This window comes from Uranotaenia lowii, chromosome 2, assembly GCF_029784155.1.
Source record: "Uranotaenia lowii strain MFRU-FL chromosome 2, ASM2978415v1, whole genome shotgun sequence".
Lineage (NCBI taxonomy): Eukaryota > Metazoa > Arthropoda > Insecta > Diptera > Culicidae > Uranotaenia > Uranotaenia lowii.
In genome coordinates, this window is record NC_073692.1 from 281774331 (window position 1) to 281794531 (window position 20201).

The following is a 20201-nucleotide window of genomic DNA, read 5'->3' on the forward strand; positions in this document are numbered from 1 at the left end:
AATTTTGTCTATGAGTTTTAATAACGTAGCTTAAACTCCTGCAAGCTTTGTATAAAAATGTCTTATTTTGAAATTTTACATCTTTCATAACTTTTTTGGGTTGTTTTTACTGCCAAACATGTGCCAAACATTTCATGTGATCAAACTACAGCATCAGCTGGTTGTTTTAGTAAGTGACGAAGAAGTCACATTGCTACCCACAACCAACTACGGATGGGTCGAACATATAAAGTAGCGTTCGACCGGGCCGATAAGTGAGTGTGCATGAATTGTTTGTATTATTCTACAAACAGAAATACATTATTTTGCATCTGCTTTGATTGATGGACCTGCGACTCACAGTTTAGTGCAAAATGCATCGGTCATGAATGGCAAATGGAAAATATGGCCTTGACCAGGAATCGAACTGGAGTCTTCTGATAACCTCTCCGAAACCTAACCAATAGGCCAAATCGTCAGATAAAACAAGTTAGGGAACGGTTTCCTAAATGGGCCTATCGGGTTAAATGCGCCTACGGCCGTTTTACGAAATGCCTGACAAGACAACATATCTAATCAATGCATTTTGAGGGTGATACCCTTTAAACATAAGGCAAGAAAGAATTTTATGAAAAATCCAACTCAAAAAAAAATTAAAAATTCATTCAAAGTTTTGATACCTTTTGATGTAATATTTTGACTTTTAAAAACTATACGTAAAGAAGCCCAAAACAAAAATTGGGTTGTTTTTGTTTCTTATTCAAATGAACCTTAGAAGCAAAACAAATTTAAGCTTTTATGATGGTTTCAGAAGGATTGGAAAGTGGAATAAAAGAGTGTTTTTGTATGCCCCCATCATGATTGTAAAATGCCGCTGTCCTAAAATGACAGGTTTAAATAGAATAAATATACCTATCATTTTTCTCATCAAAACTTCGAATTGTTGCTCTAATTAACACCATTAGAGAGAATTGAAGATCTCAATCAGATTTGTTGAAGTGAGTAATCAACGCAGGTTTCAGTGGTGGAATAGAGTTATGTTTATTCGTGTTTCGTCTGTGAGGTCATTAGAATACAACCATATTAATTAGCGATAGCTAATTGTCACTTTCACTTCTCATATTCCCTAACCGGGAAAGTACTCATTTCTCAATGAGTACTTTGATATTCTTACCCAGAATATCTGGCAACACTGTTGTGTTACCACAAACCCAATTCGAGTATTCCCGCCTAACCGCGGGATGATGTGAACATTTGTACCGCGTTTATCATCATCATCTGTCATCAGCAATCATTGATCTATTGTTCTTGATTGCGAATTGGAAATAGCAATGTTTTGGTTCCGCTGCAATCGGCAGCAATTTGGATCCGGCGAAATCGTGAGTATCAACACCTCCCCTCAATTCGCACATTGAGAATGCTGAACAGCTTCGCGTGACTCGCCCTTGGTAACGCCTTCGTGAACGCATCAGCTGGCTGATCCTCAGTAGAGATGTGTCTCCAAGAAAGCTGACCGCTTTTTACGATCTTGCTGATGAATGCATACTTCACATCCAGATGCTTCATCCGCTGATGAATCCACGCCTTTTTCAGCTACTGGGTGCACGGGATGGAAGTGAAATGAGTGCTAACCACAGCCAATTCACTTAGGAAGTTTGATAACCACAAACCTTCCTTGACTGCATGGCAAAGGGCTCTTATCTCAGCTTCTGTCAACGACAGACTGACCGTCTGCTGACGTTTTGTTGACCACGACGCCAACGCCAACGCCATATCGGTCATACGTCGAAGGCAGAATACGCTTCAGGCCTTGTTGAATAGTGGCTATCAGCCAGACTGGCCTGTTATTGGTTTAGTGCGCTAACCGCTGCACAAATATCTGGTCTCGATGATATCGCCAGATACTGCAAACAACCGATCAACTCTTTGAACGACTCTTCGGTGATAACTTCACCAACGTTCAGCTTCGTCCAGTGAACGTTCATGTCATGAAACCTGTGACCTAGGGTAAGTTAACCGCTCCCCATGTCGCGTACTTCTCCAGAGTAGCTATCCATTTGGCGATAGGTGTCTTCCAGAAGACCCATTTGTACCGCGCTTCAGTTCGCTGATGATTTGAGGTACCTCCTCATAAATACCAGCAGCTACGTTAGCCACGTAGCGCATTGTAGGTTCTCTGATTCGCTGACTACGTCTCATAGTCGGTTCAGGATTGGCAGAATCTTGGCAATCATCGTCATCGTCGGCATCGCTACCCTTGAAGTAGTTCTCGTCTCGCACCATACGCTGACAGGTACCGGAATCAATGATTCGTTGATTCCGATGGCTGATAACCTTAGCCCGTGAGCGAACTGAGTTTCTCGCATGTTGCTTTCTGGTAACCCCAGAGAAGCAACCTCTTGTAGCTAATAGTGCTAATTCTCTATGCCTCCGAGCATGGCCGTAGGAACGGGGGGGGGTTTTGGGGGTTAAACCCCCCCCATGAAGGTCCGAAGATGCCAAGTGAAATGTTGTACTAAACATAAGTTTGAATTTTCTAATCAAATTTTGATGAACTACGTAAATGATTCAAGAGTAACAATAGTGTAACAATCTTGACTCCAAAATCTCGAAATCTCATTCCAGGACCACAATTCTACAACAGTTTATCAAAAAATTTCTCACTTGTTGATAGTAATTGTGTCCCAAATATTGAATCCCAATAAAGTTAGACTAAGCTTACCAGATTATACGGATTTGGACCAGATTTTCTCACTCTATTTGCAAAATCAAACGAAAATTTCAATTGTGCCCTTAGAATCATGTATCTTGTCTCCAAATATTTTTTTTAATAAAATTCATAACAAAAAACATAAACGATTTTTTGGAAGATTGATTTTTCTAATGATTCTGAATCGTCTGATGTGTTTCGAAAAAATTAAAAACAATAATCCGTGTGTTTTTCTTCTTTATTTTAGAGGAATAATTCTGAAATTTGCCTGCGTATTGGACGGGTTATTAGAAAAACTTAAAACAATATGCCCTTATTTCGCAAGGTTTCAGGATAAAATTGCCTGGATTTGCCAAGCCCGGATACTTGATCCAACATAAGTGTTGCATTTCAATCTTAAATGTGATGAACTTTCCATATTCAAAACTCTGAATTTCGGAATATGAAAAAAAAAAAAATATTTGAAATTCAAACCACTTTAAAAATTTGGATCTGAAATTTTTATTCTCAATTTATGTGCAGAGTTGAGTCATAAAAAAAGTTTCATGAGTCCAGAAATTAAAAATATGTAAAAATTTCGTTATTCACAATTTTGTTAAAATTTTTTAAGTTCAATTACGAATAAATAATTAAAAAAACATATTGAAAACCATAACTTCAAATTCAAATAAAAGATTTCTGGTCAAGTGTTCTGATACAAATTTTGCTTCTTGTTTTCAAATTCATTGGATTTCTTATCCGGAATTTAGATTCAGGCTTAGAATTTGGGTTCAAAATGCAGAATTCAGACTTGAAACTAAAATTCAAGGTTTGTATTCAGATTAAGCTCAAATTTAAGTTTTATGATCAATATTAAAAATCGATGTTAAAATTTCATCAGGGATTCAAATTAAAGGAGAAATCTCCAAACTCCAAGATAACTTTGATTCTTGATTCTAAATTAAAATTTTAAATTTGTCAAAGTTAGAATAGAAACACAAACCTGGTGAAAATCACATATAAAAAATAAGATTTTGAAAACTTTGATAACAGGATTTAAATTATGAAATAATAAATATTAAATGATAATTTTTGAACTTGTTTTTTATTCTTATGTAAAAAATCAGCTGGAAATTTTATTTACAAAATTTACATTTTTTTCAGATTCTTCAAAATCAAAGGTTTTAACTTAGTCTTAAATTTTAATCGAGTTTACAAGAGTAGTAAAAAAAACAAGAGTAGTAAAAAAAGCTAGCTAAAGTAAGTCAGTTTACAAAAAAAAAATCTGAATGAAGGTTCAAAATCCATTTTTTTTGTCTCGATTTTCGATGCAGTTGGCGCACCAGGTATTAAAAAACCTATCTGGAACAACTGTGATCGATGTTTACTCTTGGGCTCGAACTCACGGATATCAGCTCAGGAGGCAACTGATTTACCAACTGAGCTATATCAAATGTACCTATATTTCTGAAAGCTTCATGAACAAAATTGGCTTTCCCTAGGACTTAATTTCAAAAATAAACAACTTTTAATGCAAAATAAGCTTTAATTTGAATAATTTGCACTAAGTAAATATACAATTTTTCACTTGTGCAGGCTTGTGTCTAAGCAAAAATGTTATTGAGAAAAATTTGTCATCAAAACCCCCCCCATGAGCAGGTTCTTCCTACGGCCCTGCCTCCGAGAATAAGCAAGAGTTCGCCCGGCAGTACCCGTTCATAACGCCTCAGAAATCAAGGAGTGGTTAAAATCGCTGACGACTAACCGTCGCTCAAACCACCTCCTCCGACGTACCTGGAACAGCTTCCAACCATCGAATAAAAGCTTAGGCATGCTAACCGCAGCGCAGCCATCAAGCACGAGAATAATTCTCTCGACTTGCAGCTTCATGGCTTCTCGTTTCGCTGCTTTAACGCTCCAAAAAGCCGGAGAGCAACGTTCAGCAGCATGAGTCCGATCAGGCACTGATGCGTTGCTGAAGTTGCTGGCAACTAACCGTCACCCAAAACACCTCCAAAGCCACAGAAAAATCGTACTGGATGAGCTACGTAATGCTTGGATGAGCTCACGCGTACTGATCGCAGCGTAGCTCCACATCACGAGAGTAACCCTCTCGGCAAACAGCTTCTTCCAATCTCCGATCCGAGCTAATCCTCCATCTGGAGCATTCGGACCTGGCCAATCCTGGTTACAGATCCCGAGAGTCCTCCAACCGGCCGTCGGAAATGAACTCACGCTGCTTACCGAAGCCCGGCTTGTGTCGGAATCGAGAGTAACCCTCTCGGAACCCGACTTCCCAGCCTCGAACTCCAGTGACACCTTCTGGCTGACCTGGAGGCTATTAGCACCACCCATTAATTAGGGGTGTTACTGCAGCTGGACCTATTCATCTCTGCGCATCTCGGCCGTCGGTCGGTCGTGAACTCACGCTTGCTAACCGCAACGTGGCTCGTGACGGCATCGAGAATAACCCTCTCAATCCGCGAACCTTCCCGGACTCGACCTCTGGTGGAACCTTCTGGTTGGCCTGAGGCATATTGCTGGCTGGTCTCTGTGCTGGCGATCCTCAGGCTGCTGGTTGGCTCTCTCCGGTGGTCCTCTGGATCGTCTTAGAGCTTGTTTGTCCTTCTGCGCTAGCTGCTGCAGAACTTGCTAACCGCAAGTCTAATATACTTGAGAGTACCCCTCTCACTAACTCATAATTCACCCCCCCCCATCGGCTCGAACCATTCAAGCTTCTGCCGCTTTTCCTTGGGAATCTGTGCGTACGCCGGACAACAAAAAATGCGCAGGTTACTCAGCTTTGGCCTCTGACCGTACCACATCTCGAAAGGGGTCTTGTTGACCACAAGACCTCTTGTTGGTGATCGATCTGTTTGTGAGGTACGCAGATTCTATGCCGATCTTATACCGATAATTCCACCTCCGAGGAAGTTCTTTATTGGAGTCTGATTTGTGGGTGTGTAGTCAAAATTGCTCTTCATGTAGATTACCAGTATTGAAATGCCGATAGAAAAAAAAATAACTAGACGTCAGGCGTTTCATTAGGCAATTTTTTTGTAACTTTTGATTAAATTATTTTTTCCAAGTTCTGACTGTTTAAAAAAAGTAATATTTTTTGGATTCTGGTGGGGCATCGTGGGCCACCAAATCCGAATTGCCCAAATAACAAGCAAAGTTTATGAGTTGACCCAAAACTGTAATTTCATAATTCATTTCGTTATTTTAAAGCAGTTTCAGATAATGTAATAAAAGAGAGTTGTGTATGATAGAAAAGTTTCAAAAATCTGGCTCGCAAACGTTTTGGCAAAACTCCTGATATAAATAATAAGATCTAAAATTCGTCTATATCGCATTGAATAAAATTGATAGAATATTTTTTATAATATATAGCAAATTGGTTGCGTTTGAGTAACTTATTGGTTATTAATGAAAATGAAAGAGCATTAAAACTGAGATAATAAGCATATCAGCATATATTTGTTATGAAGTATAGGTTTCTCACCGTTTCAATTTACGGGTGCTTGTTTGATTATACACTGCCGGCCAAAAGTTTGGGATCACCCACTAAAAAACATGCAAATTTTGATCGTTCATATCTCAGCCGTCTTAGGACATATTGAAAATCTTCTGATCTCATTTGAAAGATAATGAGCAATAGTTATCTCGGAGGTATTTTGCCTAAATATAATGTTTTAGTTTTAAACTTAAAACTTAACCTAAAGTTATAACATTTTCAAAAAATCGCACTCAATATTCAAAGCCGATCATCTCGGGATAGGGTGGACCAAATCTCAAAATTTGAGTGGCATTAGAATCCTTATTCTTTACTTCTCAAAACACAATCAAAAAATTTTGTGAAAAAATTCAAAAACGTATTTTTAATTAATAAAATAGACACTTGAGTTATCGTCCAAAAGTTTGGGATCACCCCTTTGTATGGTGAGTTTGGGATCATTCTTATAAAAACATGCAAATTTATTTTATTCATATCTTTCTCATCTAACATCGTATTGCAGTTCTGAAGGGTTCATTTGGAAGCTAAGGAATTGTTGTTTTTTAATAAATTCATTCAAAAATAATATTTTGAAGTGGTAACCATAAAAAAATCACCTGAAATTAACTGTTTTTTTGAAAGTTCCCAGATTTTTTTAATAGTTCTCACCTTAAAATATAATTTTTGAATGAATTTATTAAAAACCAACAATTCCTGAGCTTCCAAATGAACCCTTCAGATCTGCAATACGATGTGAGATGAGAAAGATATGAATAAAATAAATTTGCATGTTTTTATAAGAATGATCCCAAACTCACCATACAAAGAGGTGATCCCAAACTTTTGGACGATAACTCAAGTGTCTATTTTATTAATTAAAAATACATTCTTGAATTTTTTCTCAAATTTTTTTTAATGTGTTTTGAGAAGTAAAGAACAGGAATTCTAATGCAACTCAAATTTTGAGATTTGGTCCACCCTATCCCGAGATGATCGGCTTTGAATATTGAGTGCGATTTTTTGAAAATGTTATAACTTTAGGTTAAGTTTTAAGTTCAAAACTAAAACATTATATTTGGGCCATATACCTCCGAGATAGCTATTGCTCATTATCTTTCAAAAGAGATCAGAAGATTTTCAATATATCCTAAGACGGCTGAGATATGAACGATCAAAATTTGCATGTTTTTTAGTGGGTGATCCCAAACTTTTGGCCGGCAGTGTATAAGTTAAAGGCTAGTTAAATAAAAGAAGCATATGATGCGTAAATAAATCAACAACGGTGTAGGGATGAGATGAAGGATATGCAGAAAATAAATCAAATTTAATTAAAAATAAAGTAAAATAATAGTTGTATTCGGCAACACTGAAAATAAATAAAATGAAATAAACAACTATGGCAACGTTTGCTATTTTGGCAACACTAGGCAAAGAAACAAAACAAAGACAGTCATTGATCTATTCTGGTGAGCGACAGACGTGTAGAAGTGAATCTCTGAATTGAATTGCAAAAATAGCGCAGATATTTCAGGCTGCTGCTTCTGATTGATTTGATTTGGCCTTCCGGTAGAATAAGACGGAATTGGCGTTAGAAGCGCAGATATTTAAGGCTGCTGCTGCTGATTGTTTTGATTTGGCCTTCCGGTGGAATAAGACGGAATTGACGTTAGGAGCGCAGATATTTAAACCTGCTGCTGCTGATTGTTTTGATTTGGCCTTCCGGTGGAATAAGACGGAATTGGCGTTAGAAGCGCAGATATTTAAGGCTGCTGCTGATTGTTTTGATTTCGCCTTCCGGTGGAATAAGACGGAATTGGCGTAGGAACGCAAATATGTAAGGCTGCTGCTGCTGATTGTTTTGATTTCCGGTGAAAAAAAACGGAGGTGGGTAAAGAAGTACAGATTTTTTATGCTGCTGTTGCTGATTGTTTGTTTTGATTGGGCCTTCTGATGTAAAAATACAGAATTGGCTTAAGAAGCACAGATTTTTAAAGCTGCTGCTTCTGATTTGTAATTTTGATTTGGGTTTTTGAGGCTACTGCTGTTGATTTTTTGTTTTTATTAAGCCTCCTGGTTGGGTAGGCTGTTTCTTAGAATGCTATCCAAATATTCCGGCTCTGGTAAACACAGACAGAGTTACAATCGGAGCTATGTGCCAAAAATGCGCTGAAATGTATTTACATTGCGCCAAAGACGATATGATTGTGGGAATCGAACTCACAACAATTTTCTGCCTTCAACTTGCCCATCCTATTTAAGCCATTTTTGACTTCATACCAGAATACTGTTGTGTTTTTTTTTTGTTTCGATTATAGTCGTTTTACCATCTTTATGGCATTCGCGACTTTATCAACGTTACAGTTGGCGGATCGTTATTGAAAAACTTATCCGGTACAACTGTGTTCGATGTTTACTCTTGGGCTCGGACTCGCGGACATCGGCTCAGGAGACAACAGACTTGCCAACTGAGCTATATCACAAGCCCATACTGTTGTGTAAATTTTTTTTTATTGACCAAATATGTTGTGTACCAACAAATGTTTTGTGAAAATATGTCACCATAAATAAGTTTTGAATTTTCAAACATCCTTCCTAATTTGTTTATTTTTTGTGCCCATTCCAGGGTTGCAGATATCCGGTGCCATAACGTTGGCCATCGAAGAGGTTAACAATGTGTTCTTCTCCCGTCATGGGCACAAGTTGGCCTTTGAGGTGGCAGAAACCTTCGGAGAAGAAATCACTAGCATTAGAAAAACCGCAGATCTCTGGACGAAAGATGTGATAGCCTACATTGGGCCGCAGGAAACTTGTGTTCACGAGGGCAGAATGGCGGCTGCCTTCAATCTTCCAATGATTTCCTATGTAAGTAAGTATGCTTTCTGTTTCTTTTGTGAGTTTCGTTCGTTTGTATCTTAACTGGTTGATCAGAGCTCATTGAACGTTTGCGATTTTGCAGTTTTGTACACACAACGAAACCTCAAACAAAAAGCATTTTCCAACGTTTGCCAGGACGAGACCTCCCGATCTGCAGATATCGAAATCTGTAGTTTCGCTGCTCCTAGCGTACAATTGGACTCAGGTGAGTTGTATTTTATAAACGTTTAAATCAATAATTTAACTTTGACTGATAAAATCGAATAATTAGATAGCTTTCCAACACATGATTTTTTTTAAACATTAACGCCCCTTTTTTCATCCCCTAGGTTAGTTTCTTCTATCGGGCCTCGGAGGATTCCGAATTCGATGCTGTGGCCAACACGCTGAAGACGACCCTCAAATCGAACGGGGTCCGGATTAAGACGACCCGGACGTGGAGCACAATTTACCACCACGGCTATTCTCCGAATCCATTCGACCGGCTGGTGGAGGAAACGTTCAAGGAAACCCGAAGTGAGTTTGCTATTTGTGTTTTGAAAGTTTAAATGAGTTTTTTCGAACTCAAACAGAAACTGACTCCTAACTGGAAACGAGCCAGCTTCTGCGGCAGTACGATTGTTCGATCAGCCGTGCGGTAATCTGATTAATGAAGAGATTAGGTGCGATTTTGATATTGAAATGTAGGATAAATGGCAAAAGATTGTTCGAGGAACGTTTTGGAAATGAAAACGAAGAATGTTGCTTTTGAAATATTTTCATAAATATTGGAGATACCTTTTAAAGGGATTAATCACCGTAATATATGTTTGTTATTTAATTTATCGGCTTTATAAGTGAAAAGTGCTGCCTTTTTTAGTGGGGACTTCTTAAGATTATGAAATTTTATAGATGGATAGAAAGTTAGAAGAAATGAAAGATGATGAACATAGGTGGGGAGAATTTATTAACAAGCATTATCATCACCTATCAAATTTTTGTTCAGCACAACAAGTTCGTTCGCACTACAAGTTTTCCCGGGTTTAACATCATCCCGTAATCTCTTAGTTGGTGCTAGTGTTACGTCGCCAAAATTTCGTGGAAGCCGATAGGACCTGCTTTTAGTCGTAATTAATTCAAATTTGAGGGCGGAATATGAAGACTTAAAACGTGCAGTCTTGAAAAATTCGAAGTGTTATTCTTTTGTTTATTATCTCTTCTTTTGACTATTATCGTTTTAACATCTTTTGAATTTTTCAGTGACCCAAACTTATTTTGAAAGTTCGATAGTGTTAAGTCCAAGGCGAAGTGTATCAAAACCTGTAGAGGGCCGTTCAGATACCACGTGGACAGAAAAATGAGATTTTTGACCCCCTCCTCCCCTTCCGTGGACAAGCGTGGACATTTGGCAAACCCCTACCCCCCTCCCCAGATGTTCACGTGGACACATTTGAAAAAGTTTTTGTTTTAAATACCTATGATTTGGCAGTTAGAAAACACCACTTTTTGCCTTTTTATCATAGAAATGGCTGATTTTGTAAAATCGATTCAAACTGTCCTGAAACAAAAAAAAAAATCAAAATTTTAAATTTCATAATTATCATATTTATCACTTGCTTTCAAGTAGCTACTTATTGTTTAAACTTAAACTGGAAAAGTATGCCATTTTAAGATTTTGATTTAAACATCTTAATATTTATTCACCTTTAAAAAATATGAAATGAATTTGCGGCTTTATCGGTGAGGGTTAAAGAGTTGAAATGAAAGACGGATAGAAGAACAGAAGAAAATTCTAAGGTGGTGAAAAGAGCGAAGAGCATTTGAAATAGAAGCTTGACCACATGCTAAATTCTTTGTCCCGCATCAATTAACTGTATTGAAGAAGTAGTACCTAATAGAGAAGGCACTACATTTTTCGATACAGTTAATTATGGATGGTTCGACCGCCATGTGAGTGTGCACATGTGCCGAACGGACAAAAAATTTTTTTGACCGTATGCGACAACTCAATCCAGTTGGAACATCCGCACAAAACGAAAATAAGAAATCTACCTAGCCATCGATGGAACGATATCGCACAATAGAAGACTTAACAGAGCAACCACATGCTAAATTTTTTGTCCGTTCGGCACATGTGCACACTCACATGGCGGTCGAACCATCCATAATTAACTGTATCGAAAAATGTAGTGCCTTCTCTATTAGGTACTACTTCTTCAATACAGTTAATTGATGCGGGACAAAGAATTTAGCATGTGGTCAAGCTTCTATTTCAAATGCTCTTCGCTCTTTTCACCACCTTAGAATTTTCTTCTGTTCTTCTACCCGTCTTTCATTTCAACTCTTTAACCCTCACCGATAAAGCCGCAAATTCATTTCATAAAACAAATTCACGGTGATTTCTCCTTTTAAAAAATATTTTGAAAGTAAGTTTGTCCACGTGGACATGACCCAAACCCCTACCCCCTCTCCGTGGACAAGCGTGAACATTTCCATACCCCCCTACCCCTCTAAGTTGTCCACGTGGTATGTGAACGGCCCCTAGATGAATTCAGAGAAATATTTCCGTTGAAGTGAAATATGTAGTTATGTGGTATGAAATTCTTTAGAGAATTTAAATTCGCGCTCCTATAAAGTTGCTGTTGGACATTGTCTAAGAAGATTATTCGATCTTCAGAAAAATCGATTTGCACAATTGAGCTCCAAGATCGACTCGAATGAATGATCGTTGAATCGATCCGCCTAAAATTCGGAGCTTGAGGATCAATTTATGACAGATCGATCAATTTCATGTATTACTAGCGGGAGCTTTTCGTCAATAAGAATTGAGAACACGAAGTTTCAAGGATGTACCTATTAGGTACATACCTATACAAAAAAAATCCACGAAAGCTATTCTATTTTCAAGCACCAATATCATCTTCTAGAAACCAAAAGAGCCTGTGGTAATCTATGCTCATAATTAGTGAACCTGTATATAAGAGAAGTGACACCTGAAACACAAAATTCCAATCGAGCAAAAGAACTGTCAAAATCGATTCCAATCGATCCAAAGCTTTTTGTCCCAGAGCTTTTACCTTTCTTATTGAAAACTCAACCAAGGAAGGTATTGTGATTGTTATTATAGTTCAAACAGATAATTTTTTCAGCTGGTCATATGAATTTATGATTAGGTGCAATTTATTTAAATGCTTTGGTGAATCGTGTTTCTAGTTAGAAAACTAACTAATTATTAACGAAATTCAAGTCATTCATACCGTTTATCGCGATCCTTCGGGCATCGAGTTCAATGTTGTTTGTAAGATTGAAGGAGCGTTCACTTTAGAGCTTGAACATTGAGCCAGAAAACAGTGCTGGGGATTTTTTTTGTCCAAGATTTCGGCGATGTTGCCACATATTTTATTTTAAGAGGGATCAGATGTCGCTTCTCTTATATGAAGGTTCACTACTCATAATTGGATCCAAATACCTCCAAAAAAAACTAGCAAAAACATTAAATAGATCAAGAAGATCGCATCGAAAATAAACTAATCTAATCGAATATTTGCAAGGCCATAAACGTCGAAAATCTAAATAGAAAACATCGATCTTTCAGAGATCGATCCAAGATCCAAAATTAGAGATATATGAAGAGATGAAATAAAAGTGATATACCTGCAAAAGTTTTAACATGAGCTACTATTTTTACTTCCCACAAATTTGCTCTTCGACAAATCCTAAGAATAACTATGAACGTATTCACAATTTTTCCAGAATATGTTAGTGTGCTTATAAAGATTTTGACTTTGCCCCTATGAATTTATATAAACACAACCACAAATTTACAACTATAAACTGGATATTGGATTTAAAATTTCTATGTTATAATGCATGAATATTAGGGTGACAATGAATGAAGGGAATGAATGTCATTATCGAATTCCTTAAGCTGATCATACACGTACGATTGGCTCAAAAACAGACCTATACGGAATTTTAGCTCAATTGGACTTGACTTAGGGGTGCCTCAAAGCTACGATTCACAGTGGTCCAGAACAAACATTTATCGTGACAAAATTAATTTCGCAAAATATATACTTTTTAGACATTTGATGTCTTTTGCGAAGTTGTTCACAATTTTGAGGGCCGTATTTTAAAGAATAATTTATTACGGCGTGTCATTCTCCTGGAAATTTGTAATGCTAATTTCTTTTAGGAACTAGATAGAGCATAAAAATGTTTGCAATATCAGAGATATTGCAGCTCGAAAATGGTCAAATTTGAACACATTTGTGCTCCTAACTTTTGCAAATGAAACGATTGCTCCCTATAATTCCAAAGAAAAACGTGCACATTGTTATGCTGATCAATTGTTTAGAATACATTAACACTGTACAACTTCATTAGAAAAAGTTGTGATGATAAAACTGTTTTTTCGACACGCTCTTATATGTGAATATTAAAAAAATTATACAATGAAAACGTATCGCCGTACGACTTTTACGTGTTGAGCGAAGTTTGTTAAAAAGTTAAAATCTACAACATTGTACAACATTTTCATGCTCTATCTAGCTCCCGAAAGAAATAAGCATTACGAATTCGCAGGAAGATGACACGCCCTAATAAATTATTATTTCAAAGTACGGCCTTAAAAATTGTGAATAACTTTGCAGAAGACATCAAATGTCTAAAACGTATATATTTTGCGCAATTAATTTTGTCACGATAAATGTTTGTTCTAGACCACTGTGATTGTTTAGCCTCATAAATCTAAATTTTAATTTTGATGCCAAATAACTTAAAAATGCATAAAACGTCTGGTGTTATCTAGGAAAAAAGTTCTGGTTTAAATTTGAGATGTACCGAATAGTGGTATTCGGCGAACGGCCGAATACCGAATATCGACCTTTTCAACTATTCGTTGATCGCCAAACGAATATTCGGCCGAACATTCTGTTGAGTTTTGAATTGAAATCAAAAAGCATTAATTTCATTTTTCTTCTACTTCTTCCGTCTTAATACTCCTTATGTTTTTGAGTCGATTATTCTCAACCAGATTTATAATACATCAGATTTTCTTTAAGTAGAGGTCTCTTTGATTTTCAAAATGTCACCAATAGTTAGAATGACATCAGATGAATTGTCGCTTCTAGGACGTTTAGCACCATAGAGATTGGGTTCCAGTGAAACCTGGGACAAAACATGTCAAAACAGGTGCTAAGCTATTTGAAATGGCTTATTTCATATTGAATCAGATGAATGTCGAATTTTAGTTTGATGTCTTCAAAATAGTTTCCAAGAACCGATGATCTTTAACATTAAGAATACCATATTTTCTACCAAACAAATCCACACGGCCGGGTCTGGACGATTGTTTAAAAAATGTGTATCTTTGTAAGAGCAAATCTCAACAGAATCTATTCTCTAACGCATTATTCACATTATTCTCAAACATACAAGAGGATAAAACAAATTACTTAAAATTTTCACCAAATGACAGCAGCAGTGTTTAATCTTAGGGTATCTAAGGGTAAAAGAATGATTGATGTTTATATTTAAATTTACTCTAACAAATCGTTTTTGAACGTAAAATCTGAAAATGTTAAAAAAGAAATTCAAGTTTTTATTTGATTTAGCGAATAATCTTAATAATCCCGATTAAAATCCGGGAAATTTCAAATAATATTTGGCCATCCCGGTCAGATTTGACTTTTCTCGAATTCTTAATTGGATTTATGGACAAGCTTGGATATATGAAACATCTGGAATAAACGATAATCAAAGTATAAAGCTATTTACAGTGAAATAAACACGGATACACCAAAGATCGTTTACTGAAACCATAAGCTTTTTTATGATTTTGTAGCTTTTTCAACATTACTTTTGGACATTTTATTAATTATCCAACATCAGTTGAAAAATTTTACAAGTCTGTTAGTGTATAAAATTTGTAAATATCTATTCGGCCTATTCGGCCGAATACTTGGCTCAACTATTCGGTGAGCCTAATATTCGGCTTAACGGTTTTTTGGCGATATTCGACGCCGAATATTCGGCCGACCGAATATTCGGTACATCTCTAGATTAAATCAACCTTTTGGATCTTATCTGTTTTTTTTTTTGGCAAACCGGAGGTTTTATATGGAATGTTTCAGAGTTGCCTTATAAAATAAATCACAAAATGCTCCCATCGACTTGTTTACCATTTGAAGGCATCTCATCATTCAGAAGGGAGGTCTGGTCGTTTTTCGTGGTTAAAGAGTGAAAAATTAGAAAATGCACTTAAAATTCATAACCACGACGAATGACAAAAATTCCAAAATCACAATAATTTCCATAATACAAAAATGAATTATATGAAAATTATGGGAAAAGTGACAAAAATAACAAAATGGGCAATATGACAAAAATGCCCAGCAAACATAAAACCGCCTGATCGCATGAACCGCAAATGATAGCTCAAATCGTTAGCAATGTTAATGAAATTCCTAATAATCGGATATGATAAAAAGTCCGCCATGTTTGCTAATTTGTTCTCCCGATCAGAATTCGAGTGAGAAAAAAATTTTATTGTTTTTTCTCTGCGATAAGCAATGCAACCAGATTGCGAAAAATCAGATGGTTGGTTTAGAAAAAGAAGCAGCAAATATTGTCACTGGCAACGGTTTGCATGCATTGAGAGCAAAACTTGCGCTCTCTCGCATAGTCGGATGTACGAATAAGGTGTTGAATATCGTCAAATTTGTATAATTCTTATCGCTTAAGCCAGAAGTTAAAAATATATATGACCCATTCCAACGTGACGTCACAACGTTTGCAAAACAATTTTTGGGTATATTGTTGGTAGGTTTTACAGTTCATATCGCTCATTGAAAAAAAAATATACCCCTACGTTCATAATTTAATTGGTTACAATTTGAAATCAAAAGTTTTTTTTTTGAACAAATAGTTATCAAAAAATAAGCAAAAGAAATTGTTACGTCACAACGCGCCTCTTTTTCCACCTTTCAGTTTTTTTTACAAAACTGCATTTTTCTGCTTTTCTATTCGATCAAATTTTATGAAAATTTCAAAAAGTATCGTTTCATTACAACCAACGCTGTTTTTTCAAATGTTGATTAAAATTCATTTTAGAGCGATTCAGTTTCGTGACGTAACAAAGCGCCATTTTTTTAAAGCAAGGTTTTGCAAAGCGTTGTGACGTCACGAAATTTTATGGTCAGCTACATGAAATGAATCAAAATATAATCTTAAAATTAATGCTTAATTTACTGAAAATGCTCAAAAACTCAACAAATGATGTGATTTAATGATGAAATCGACCCATTTAAAACCAAAAAATTAAGGGAATTGAATCTGAATGGCTCATATAAGCAGATAAGGTTTGCAACACTGCGCACATCAATTTTATTCAAAATTTATTTGTGCGATGATGTAAATATTATTTAAAAAACTTATGCTAGGAAATATTTATTTGTAAAAGCGTTGAAATGTGTTTCTGAATCTTTTCAGTATTTAATTGCAAAGGAAAGGAAAAATGAACGATAATTTCAAAATCCTGCGATCTATTAAAAGTTAGTTAATGGACACTAGGGTGCCTAAATCAACCGACCTATGAAAAGCTAAAATAGATCCTAGACCTAGCATAAAGTCCAGTGCTAAATTTGGGGGGTTCGGACCACGGAAATGAGCCTAAAATTTGTATTTAGAAATTTTGCACCAATTTTTGAAGCCTCTATCGGCTGGTTTGTTTTTATTATAGTCATCCACAAAGCAAAAAAACATATTAAGTTTCAAAAATAAGCTTCTGATGGGTAAATTACAAAAAATACATGAATGATCGTTAATCGACGCATATATACCTGTTTTGAAGCTTAATAACTGTTTCATGATAACTCTAATCGAAATGCGTTCCTCAGATGAAAGCTTTAAACCACTGAAATTAAAAGAAAAATCGGTTTATAAGAACCAAAATTATTGGTAAAAAATTGTTTAAAAGGCTTTTTTGTTCATCCCGAACTAATTTCGCTCAATTCTATACAAACTTAAGGTTTGTTCCGCGACCCCTTTTCGTAGTATAATCTGGCCCTAATTTTGCGGAGCCCTGTGCTAGTACCTTCATATTTTAATTTTGATATTCAGTTAAGTCTCTTCGTGTGTTCTCATGTGAATACGGGGTTCGATTTAGATTTTCTAGAAACATTCTTTAAGGTGGAGGTTTCAATAAAGGACATGGTTTTTAAATAGTTTTATGAGAAATTTATTTTCCTTAAAAGTCTAATGAATTTGTACGAAAGAAAATGTTTATCTTTAAAATTGACCATGTTCAAAGATTTTTTTAATCTCATTGCATTTATTCCATAGATTCTTGCTTTTTGGTTGAACATAATATTAGCAAGTACATAAAAGAAGCTATTAGCGCGTTTTTTATTCTTATAAAGAAGAACTTGAACTTATTTTAATTTTCTTTTCAAACCTCAGATAACTACCTGCAAGATTTTTATTCAAATAAGAGATCACTACTTGCTGTATAATTCATAAATAATCTTTAAAAAAATCGATTAGGGGTTCATGTTTATGTTTGTTTGTTTATTCTCGAATCAAGTGTTCAACAAGCGCATATATATATATATATATATATATATATATATATATATATATATATATATATATATATATATATATATATATATATATATATATATATATATATATATATATATATATATATATATATATATATATATATATATATATATATATATATATATATATATATATATATATATATATATATATATATATATATATATATATATATATAAGTTAAGGAAGTAACAGCACTGGAACAGGAATCAATCGCAACACACGCACCGGGTACACACGCTGGCACCCAGACAGCATGGTCAGCGATATTGAACTCCAAGTTCAAGTAAAGAGGTTCCCGTTCCCACGAGACAGCAGCGAAGACGACACCAGCCACGCGAATTGTCGCTCGGTGCGAATTAGGGAAAACGCGAGGGAACCAAAGGTTTACTATAGAGACAATAAATCATTACTGTTCAGACCGCGAAGCCGTGTAGTTCATAGTTTAGTTTTTTAAAAACGAAAATTCCCGTCTCAATAATTTAACTGGCGCGGATTTTGTTAAGTGTATACTTCCGCCGTTAGAGCTTCCGCGAACGCATATCGCGCGAATTGTGTCGGATACCTTTGCAAAACCGTGAAACCTTACGTGAACGAAACCGCGAGTGTTAGTGTACCAACTTGTTGCATCAAAGAGGAGGAGAAAAAAAAAAATATATACGCGAACGGATATCGCGAAGGGTAAGTCAAAAACTTTTCATTTTACTATCTTACTTTCTCTTATAACAAATTTCACTATAATAGATACTAACAAGTGAAAAAGTGAACAGAAAAGATTAAAAGGAAAATAATTAAACGCGGTGATTAATCTCTTCATAAAAATTATAAACAAATTTTAAACAAAATCAAACTTTATTTGAATTTAATTGATAAAAATGGATCCAAAACGACAAAACTGTATCTTTTGTCCAGAAAATCTAATTGGTTTAATCCAAACCGTCTATAAAAACTACTTCCAAAGATGCAAATCATTTAAAATATTTATTTCACAGAAAATGCTTATAGATCTTCAAACATTGGAGGAACAAAATACTTTAATAGAACAAACACACAACTCCGCCCACCGAGGAATTTGGGAGAACAAAGCACAAATTAGTAGACGTTATTTTTTCCCGAAAATAAAATACAAAGTTAAGAAATTTATAAAATTATGTCGAATTTGCAATAAAAACAAATACGACAGAAAACCATTTAAAATTGTACTTGGTAAGACCCCAGAAGCATCAAAACCAATGGAAATCCTCCACATTGATGTTTTTATATCTCATCCAAACATCTTTTTAACCGCCTTAGATAAATTTTCGAGATTCGGTATAATCATCCCCATACAATCCCGAACAATAATTGACCTCAGAAAAGGCCTCTTAAAGTTATTTTCGCTATATAGTATCCCTCAACATGTTGTTTGCGATAACGAGCCGGCATTGAAATCTATGGAAATCAGACAATTAATGGAAGATTTCAATATCGACGTCCACTTTATTCCCCCTAATCATAGCACAAGTAACGGATCAGTTGAACGATTCCATTCAACACTGGCCGAGATCTACCGCTGCACAAAAGCAGAATGGCGAGATCACCGTAACATGAGTAAAAAAGAACTTTTTAGAATATCTTGCACTCTTTATAACAACACGATACACTCCGCTACTAAACTTAAACCAAGAGAGATATTTTTCGCACTCAAAGACGGAGATGATCGACCTCTTGGATTAGAACAAATAACCCAATACAAAGACAGATTCTTCAACGAAGTTCAAGACACAAACAAGAAAACACAAAATCAAAATTTAGAATTCCACAACAAAAATCGAATTGAACCTCCCCACGTTGAAGAAAACCAAACAATTTTCAAAAAAGTACAAGATATTCGAAAAAAGACAAATGAAAAGTTCACCCCGGTCAACGTAGCACGAGACAAAGGCAGAACACTACTTGACCAGAGTGGACGAGAAATTCATAAAGATAATGTAAAAAATATCTAACAGTTTTTTATTTTTCAGAAAGATGTCGACACAAGGGAAACTCAGGACACCCCTAATATTCCTCATCCTAACATCGTTATCCATTTCCCACCAACAGTCAATTCAGATAAACGATATCACAAACAACGCAGGAGCGTTGATTCTCAATAGGGGGGAAGGGAAGATAATTGCTGGTTATGATAGGTTGCTACACATAATAGATTTTAAACAATTTGAAATCTCAATTTCAATTATGGAAAATATTATCAGTCAAACGAAAAACACATCAAGCGAATTATCACAAATCATAGACATGAAATTCAGAGAAATAAAGTTTCTTTTCGGCACCCTTAATCCAAAAGCAAAAAGGAATAAGAGATCCATTGATATTTTAGGTAGCTCAATTAAATACATTACAGGAAACTTAGACGCCGAAGATCTTAAGATAATAAACTCTAATCTAAATCAAATAAGAAATAAAGGAAACGTACTTGTAAAACAAAATAACCAGCAAATCAAAATAAACTCTAAATTCGAAAACAGATTAAACTTAATAAATACAGAAATTAGAAATCACCAAAATACTATAAATAAA

At 35.6% G+C, this 20201-nt stretch overlaps 1 protein-coding gene across 3 annotated transcripts in view; it reads left to right on the top strand.

Moving 5' to 3' along the window:
- Nucleotides 1-20201, top strand: part of LOC129744564 (speract receptor) — a 161373-nt gene that overhangs the window by 86802 nt on the left and 54370 nt on the right. For all 3 annotated transcript variants that reach the window (XM_055737150.1, XM_055737151.1, XM_055737152.1), the window contains exons 3-5: nt 8788-9026; nt 9121-9243; nt 9368-9554. In XM_055737150.1, coding sequence (XP_055593125.1) covers nt 8788-9026; nt 9121-9243; nt 9368-9554 — 549 coding nt within the window. The remainder of the gene's footprint in view (nt 1-8787; nt 9027-9120; nt 9244-9367; nt 9555-20201) is intronic.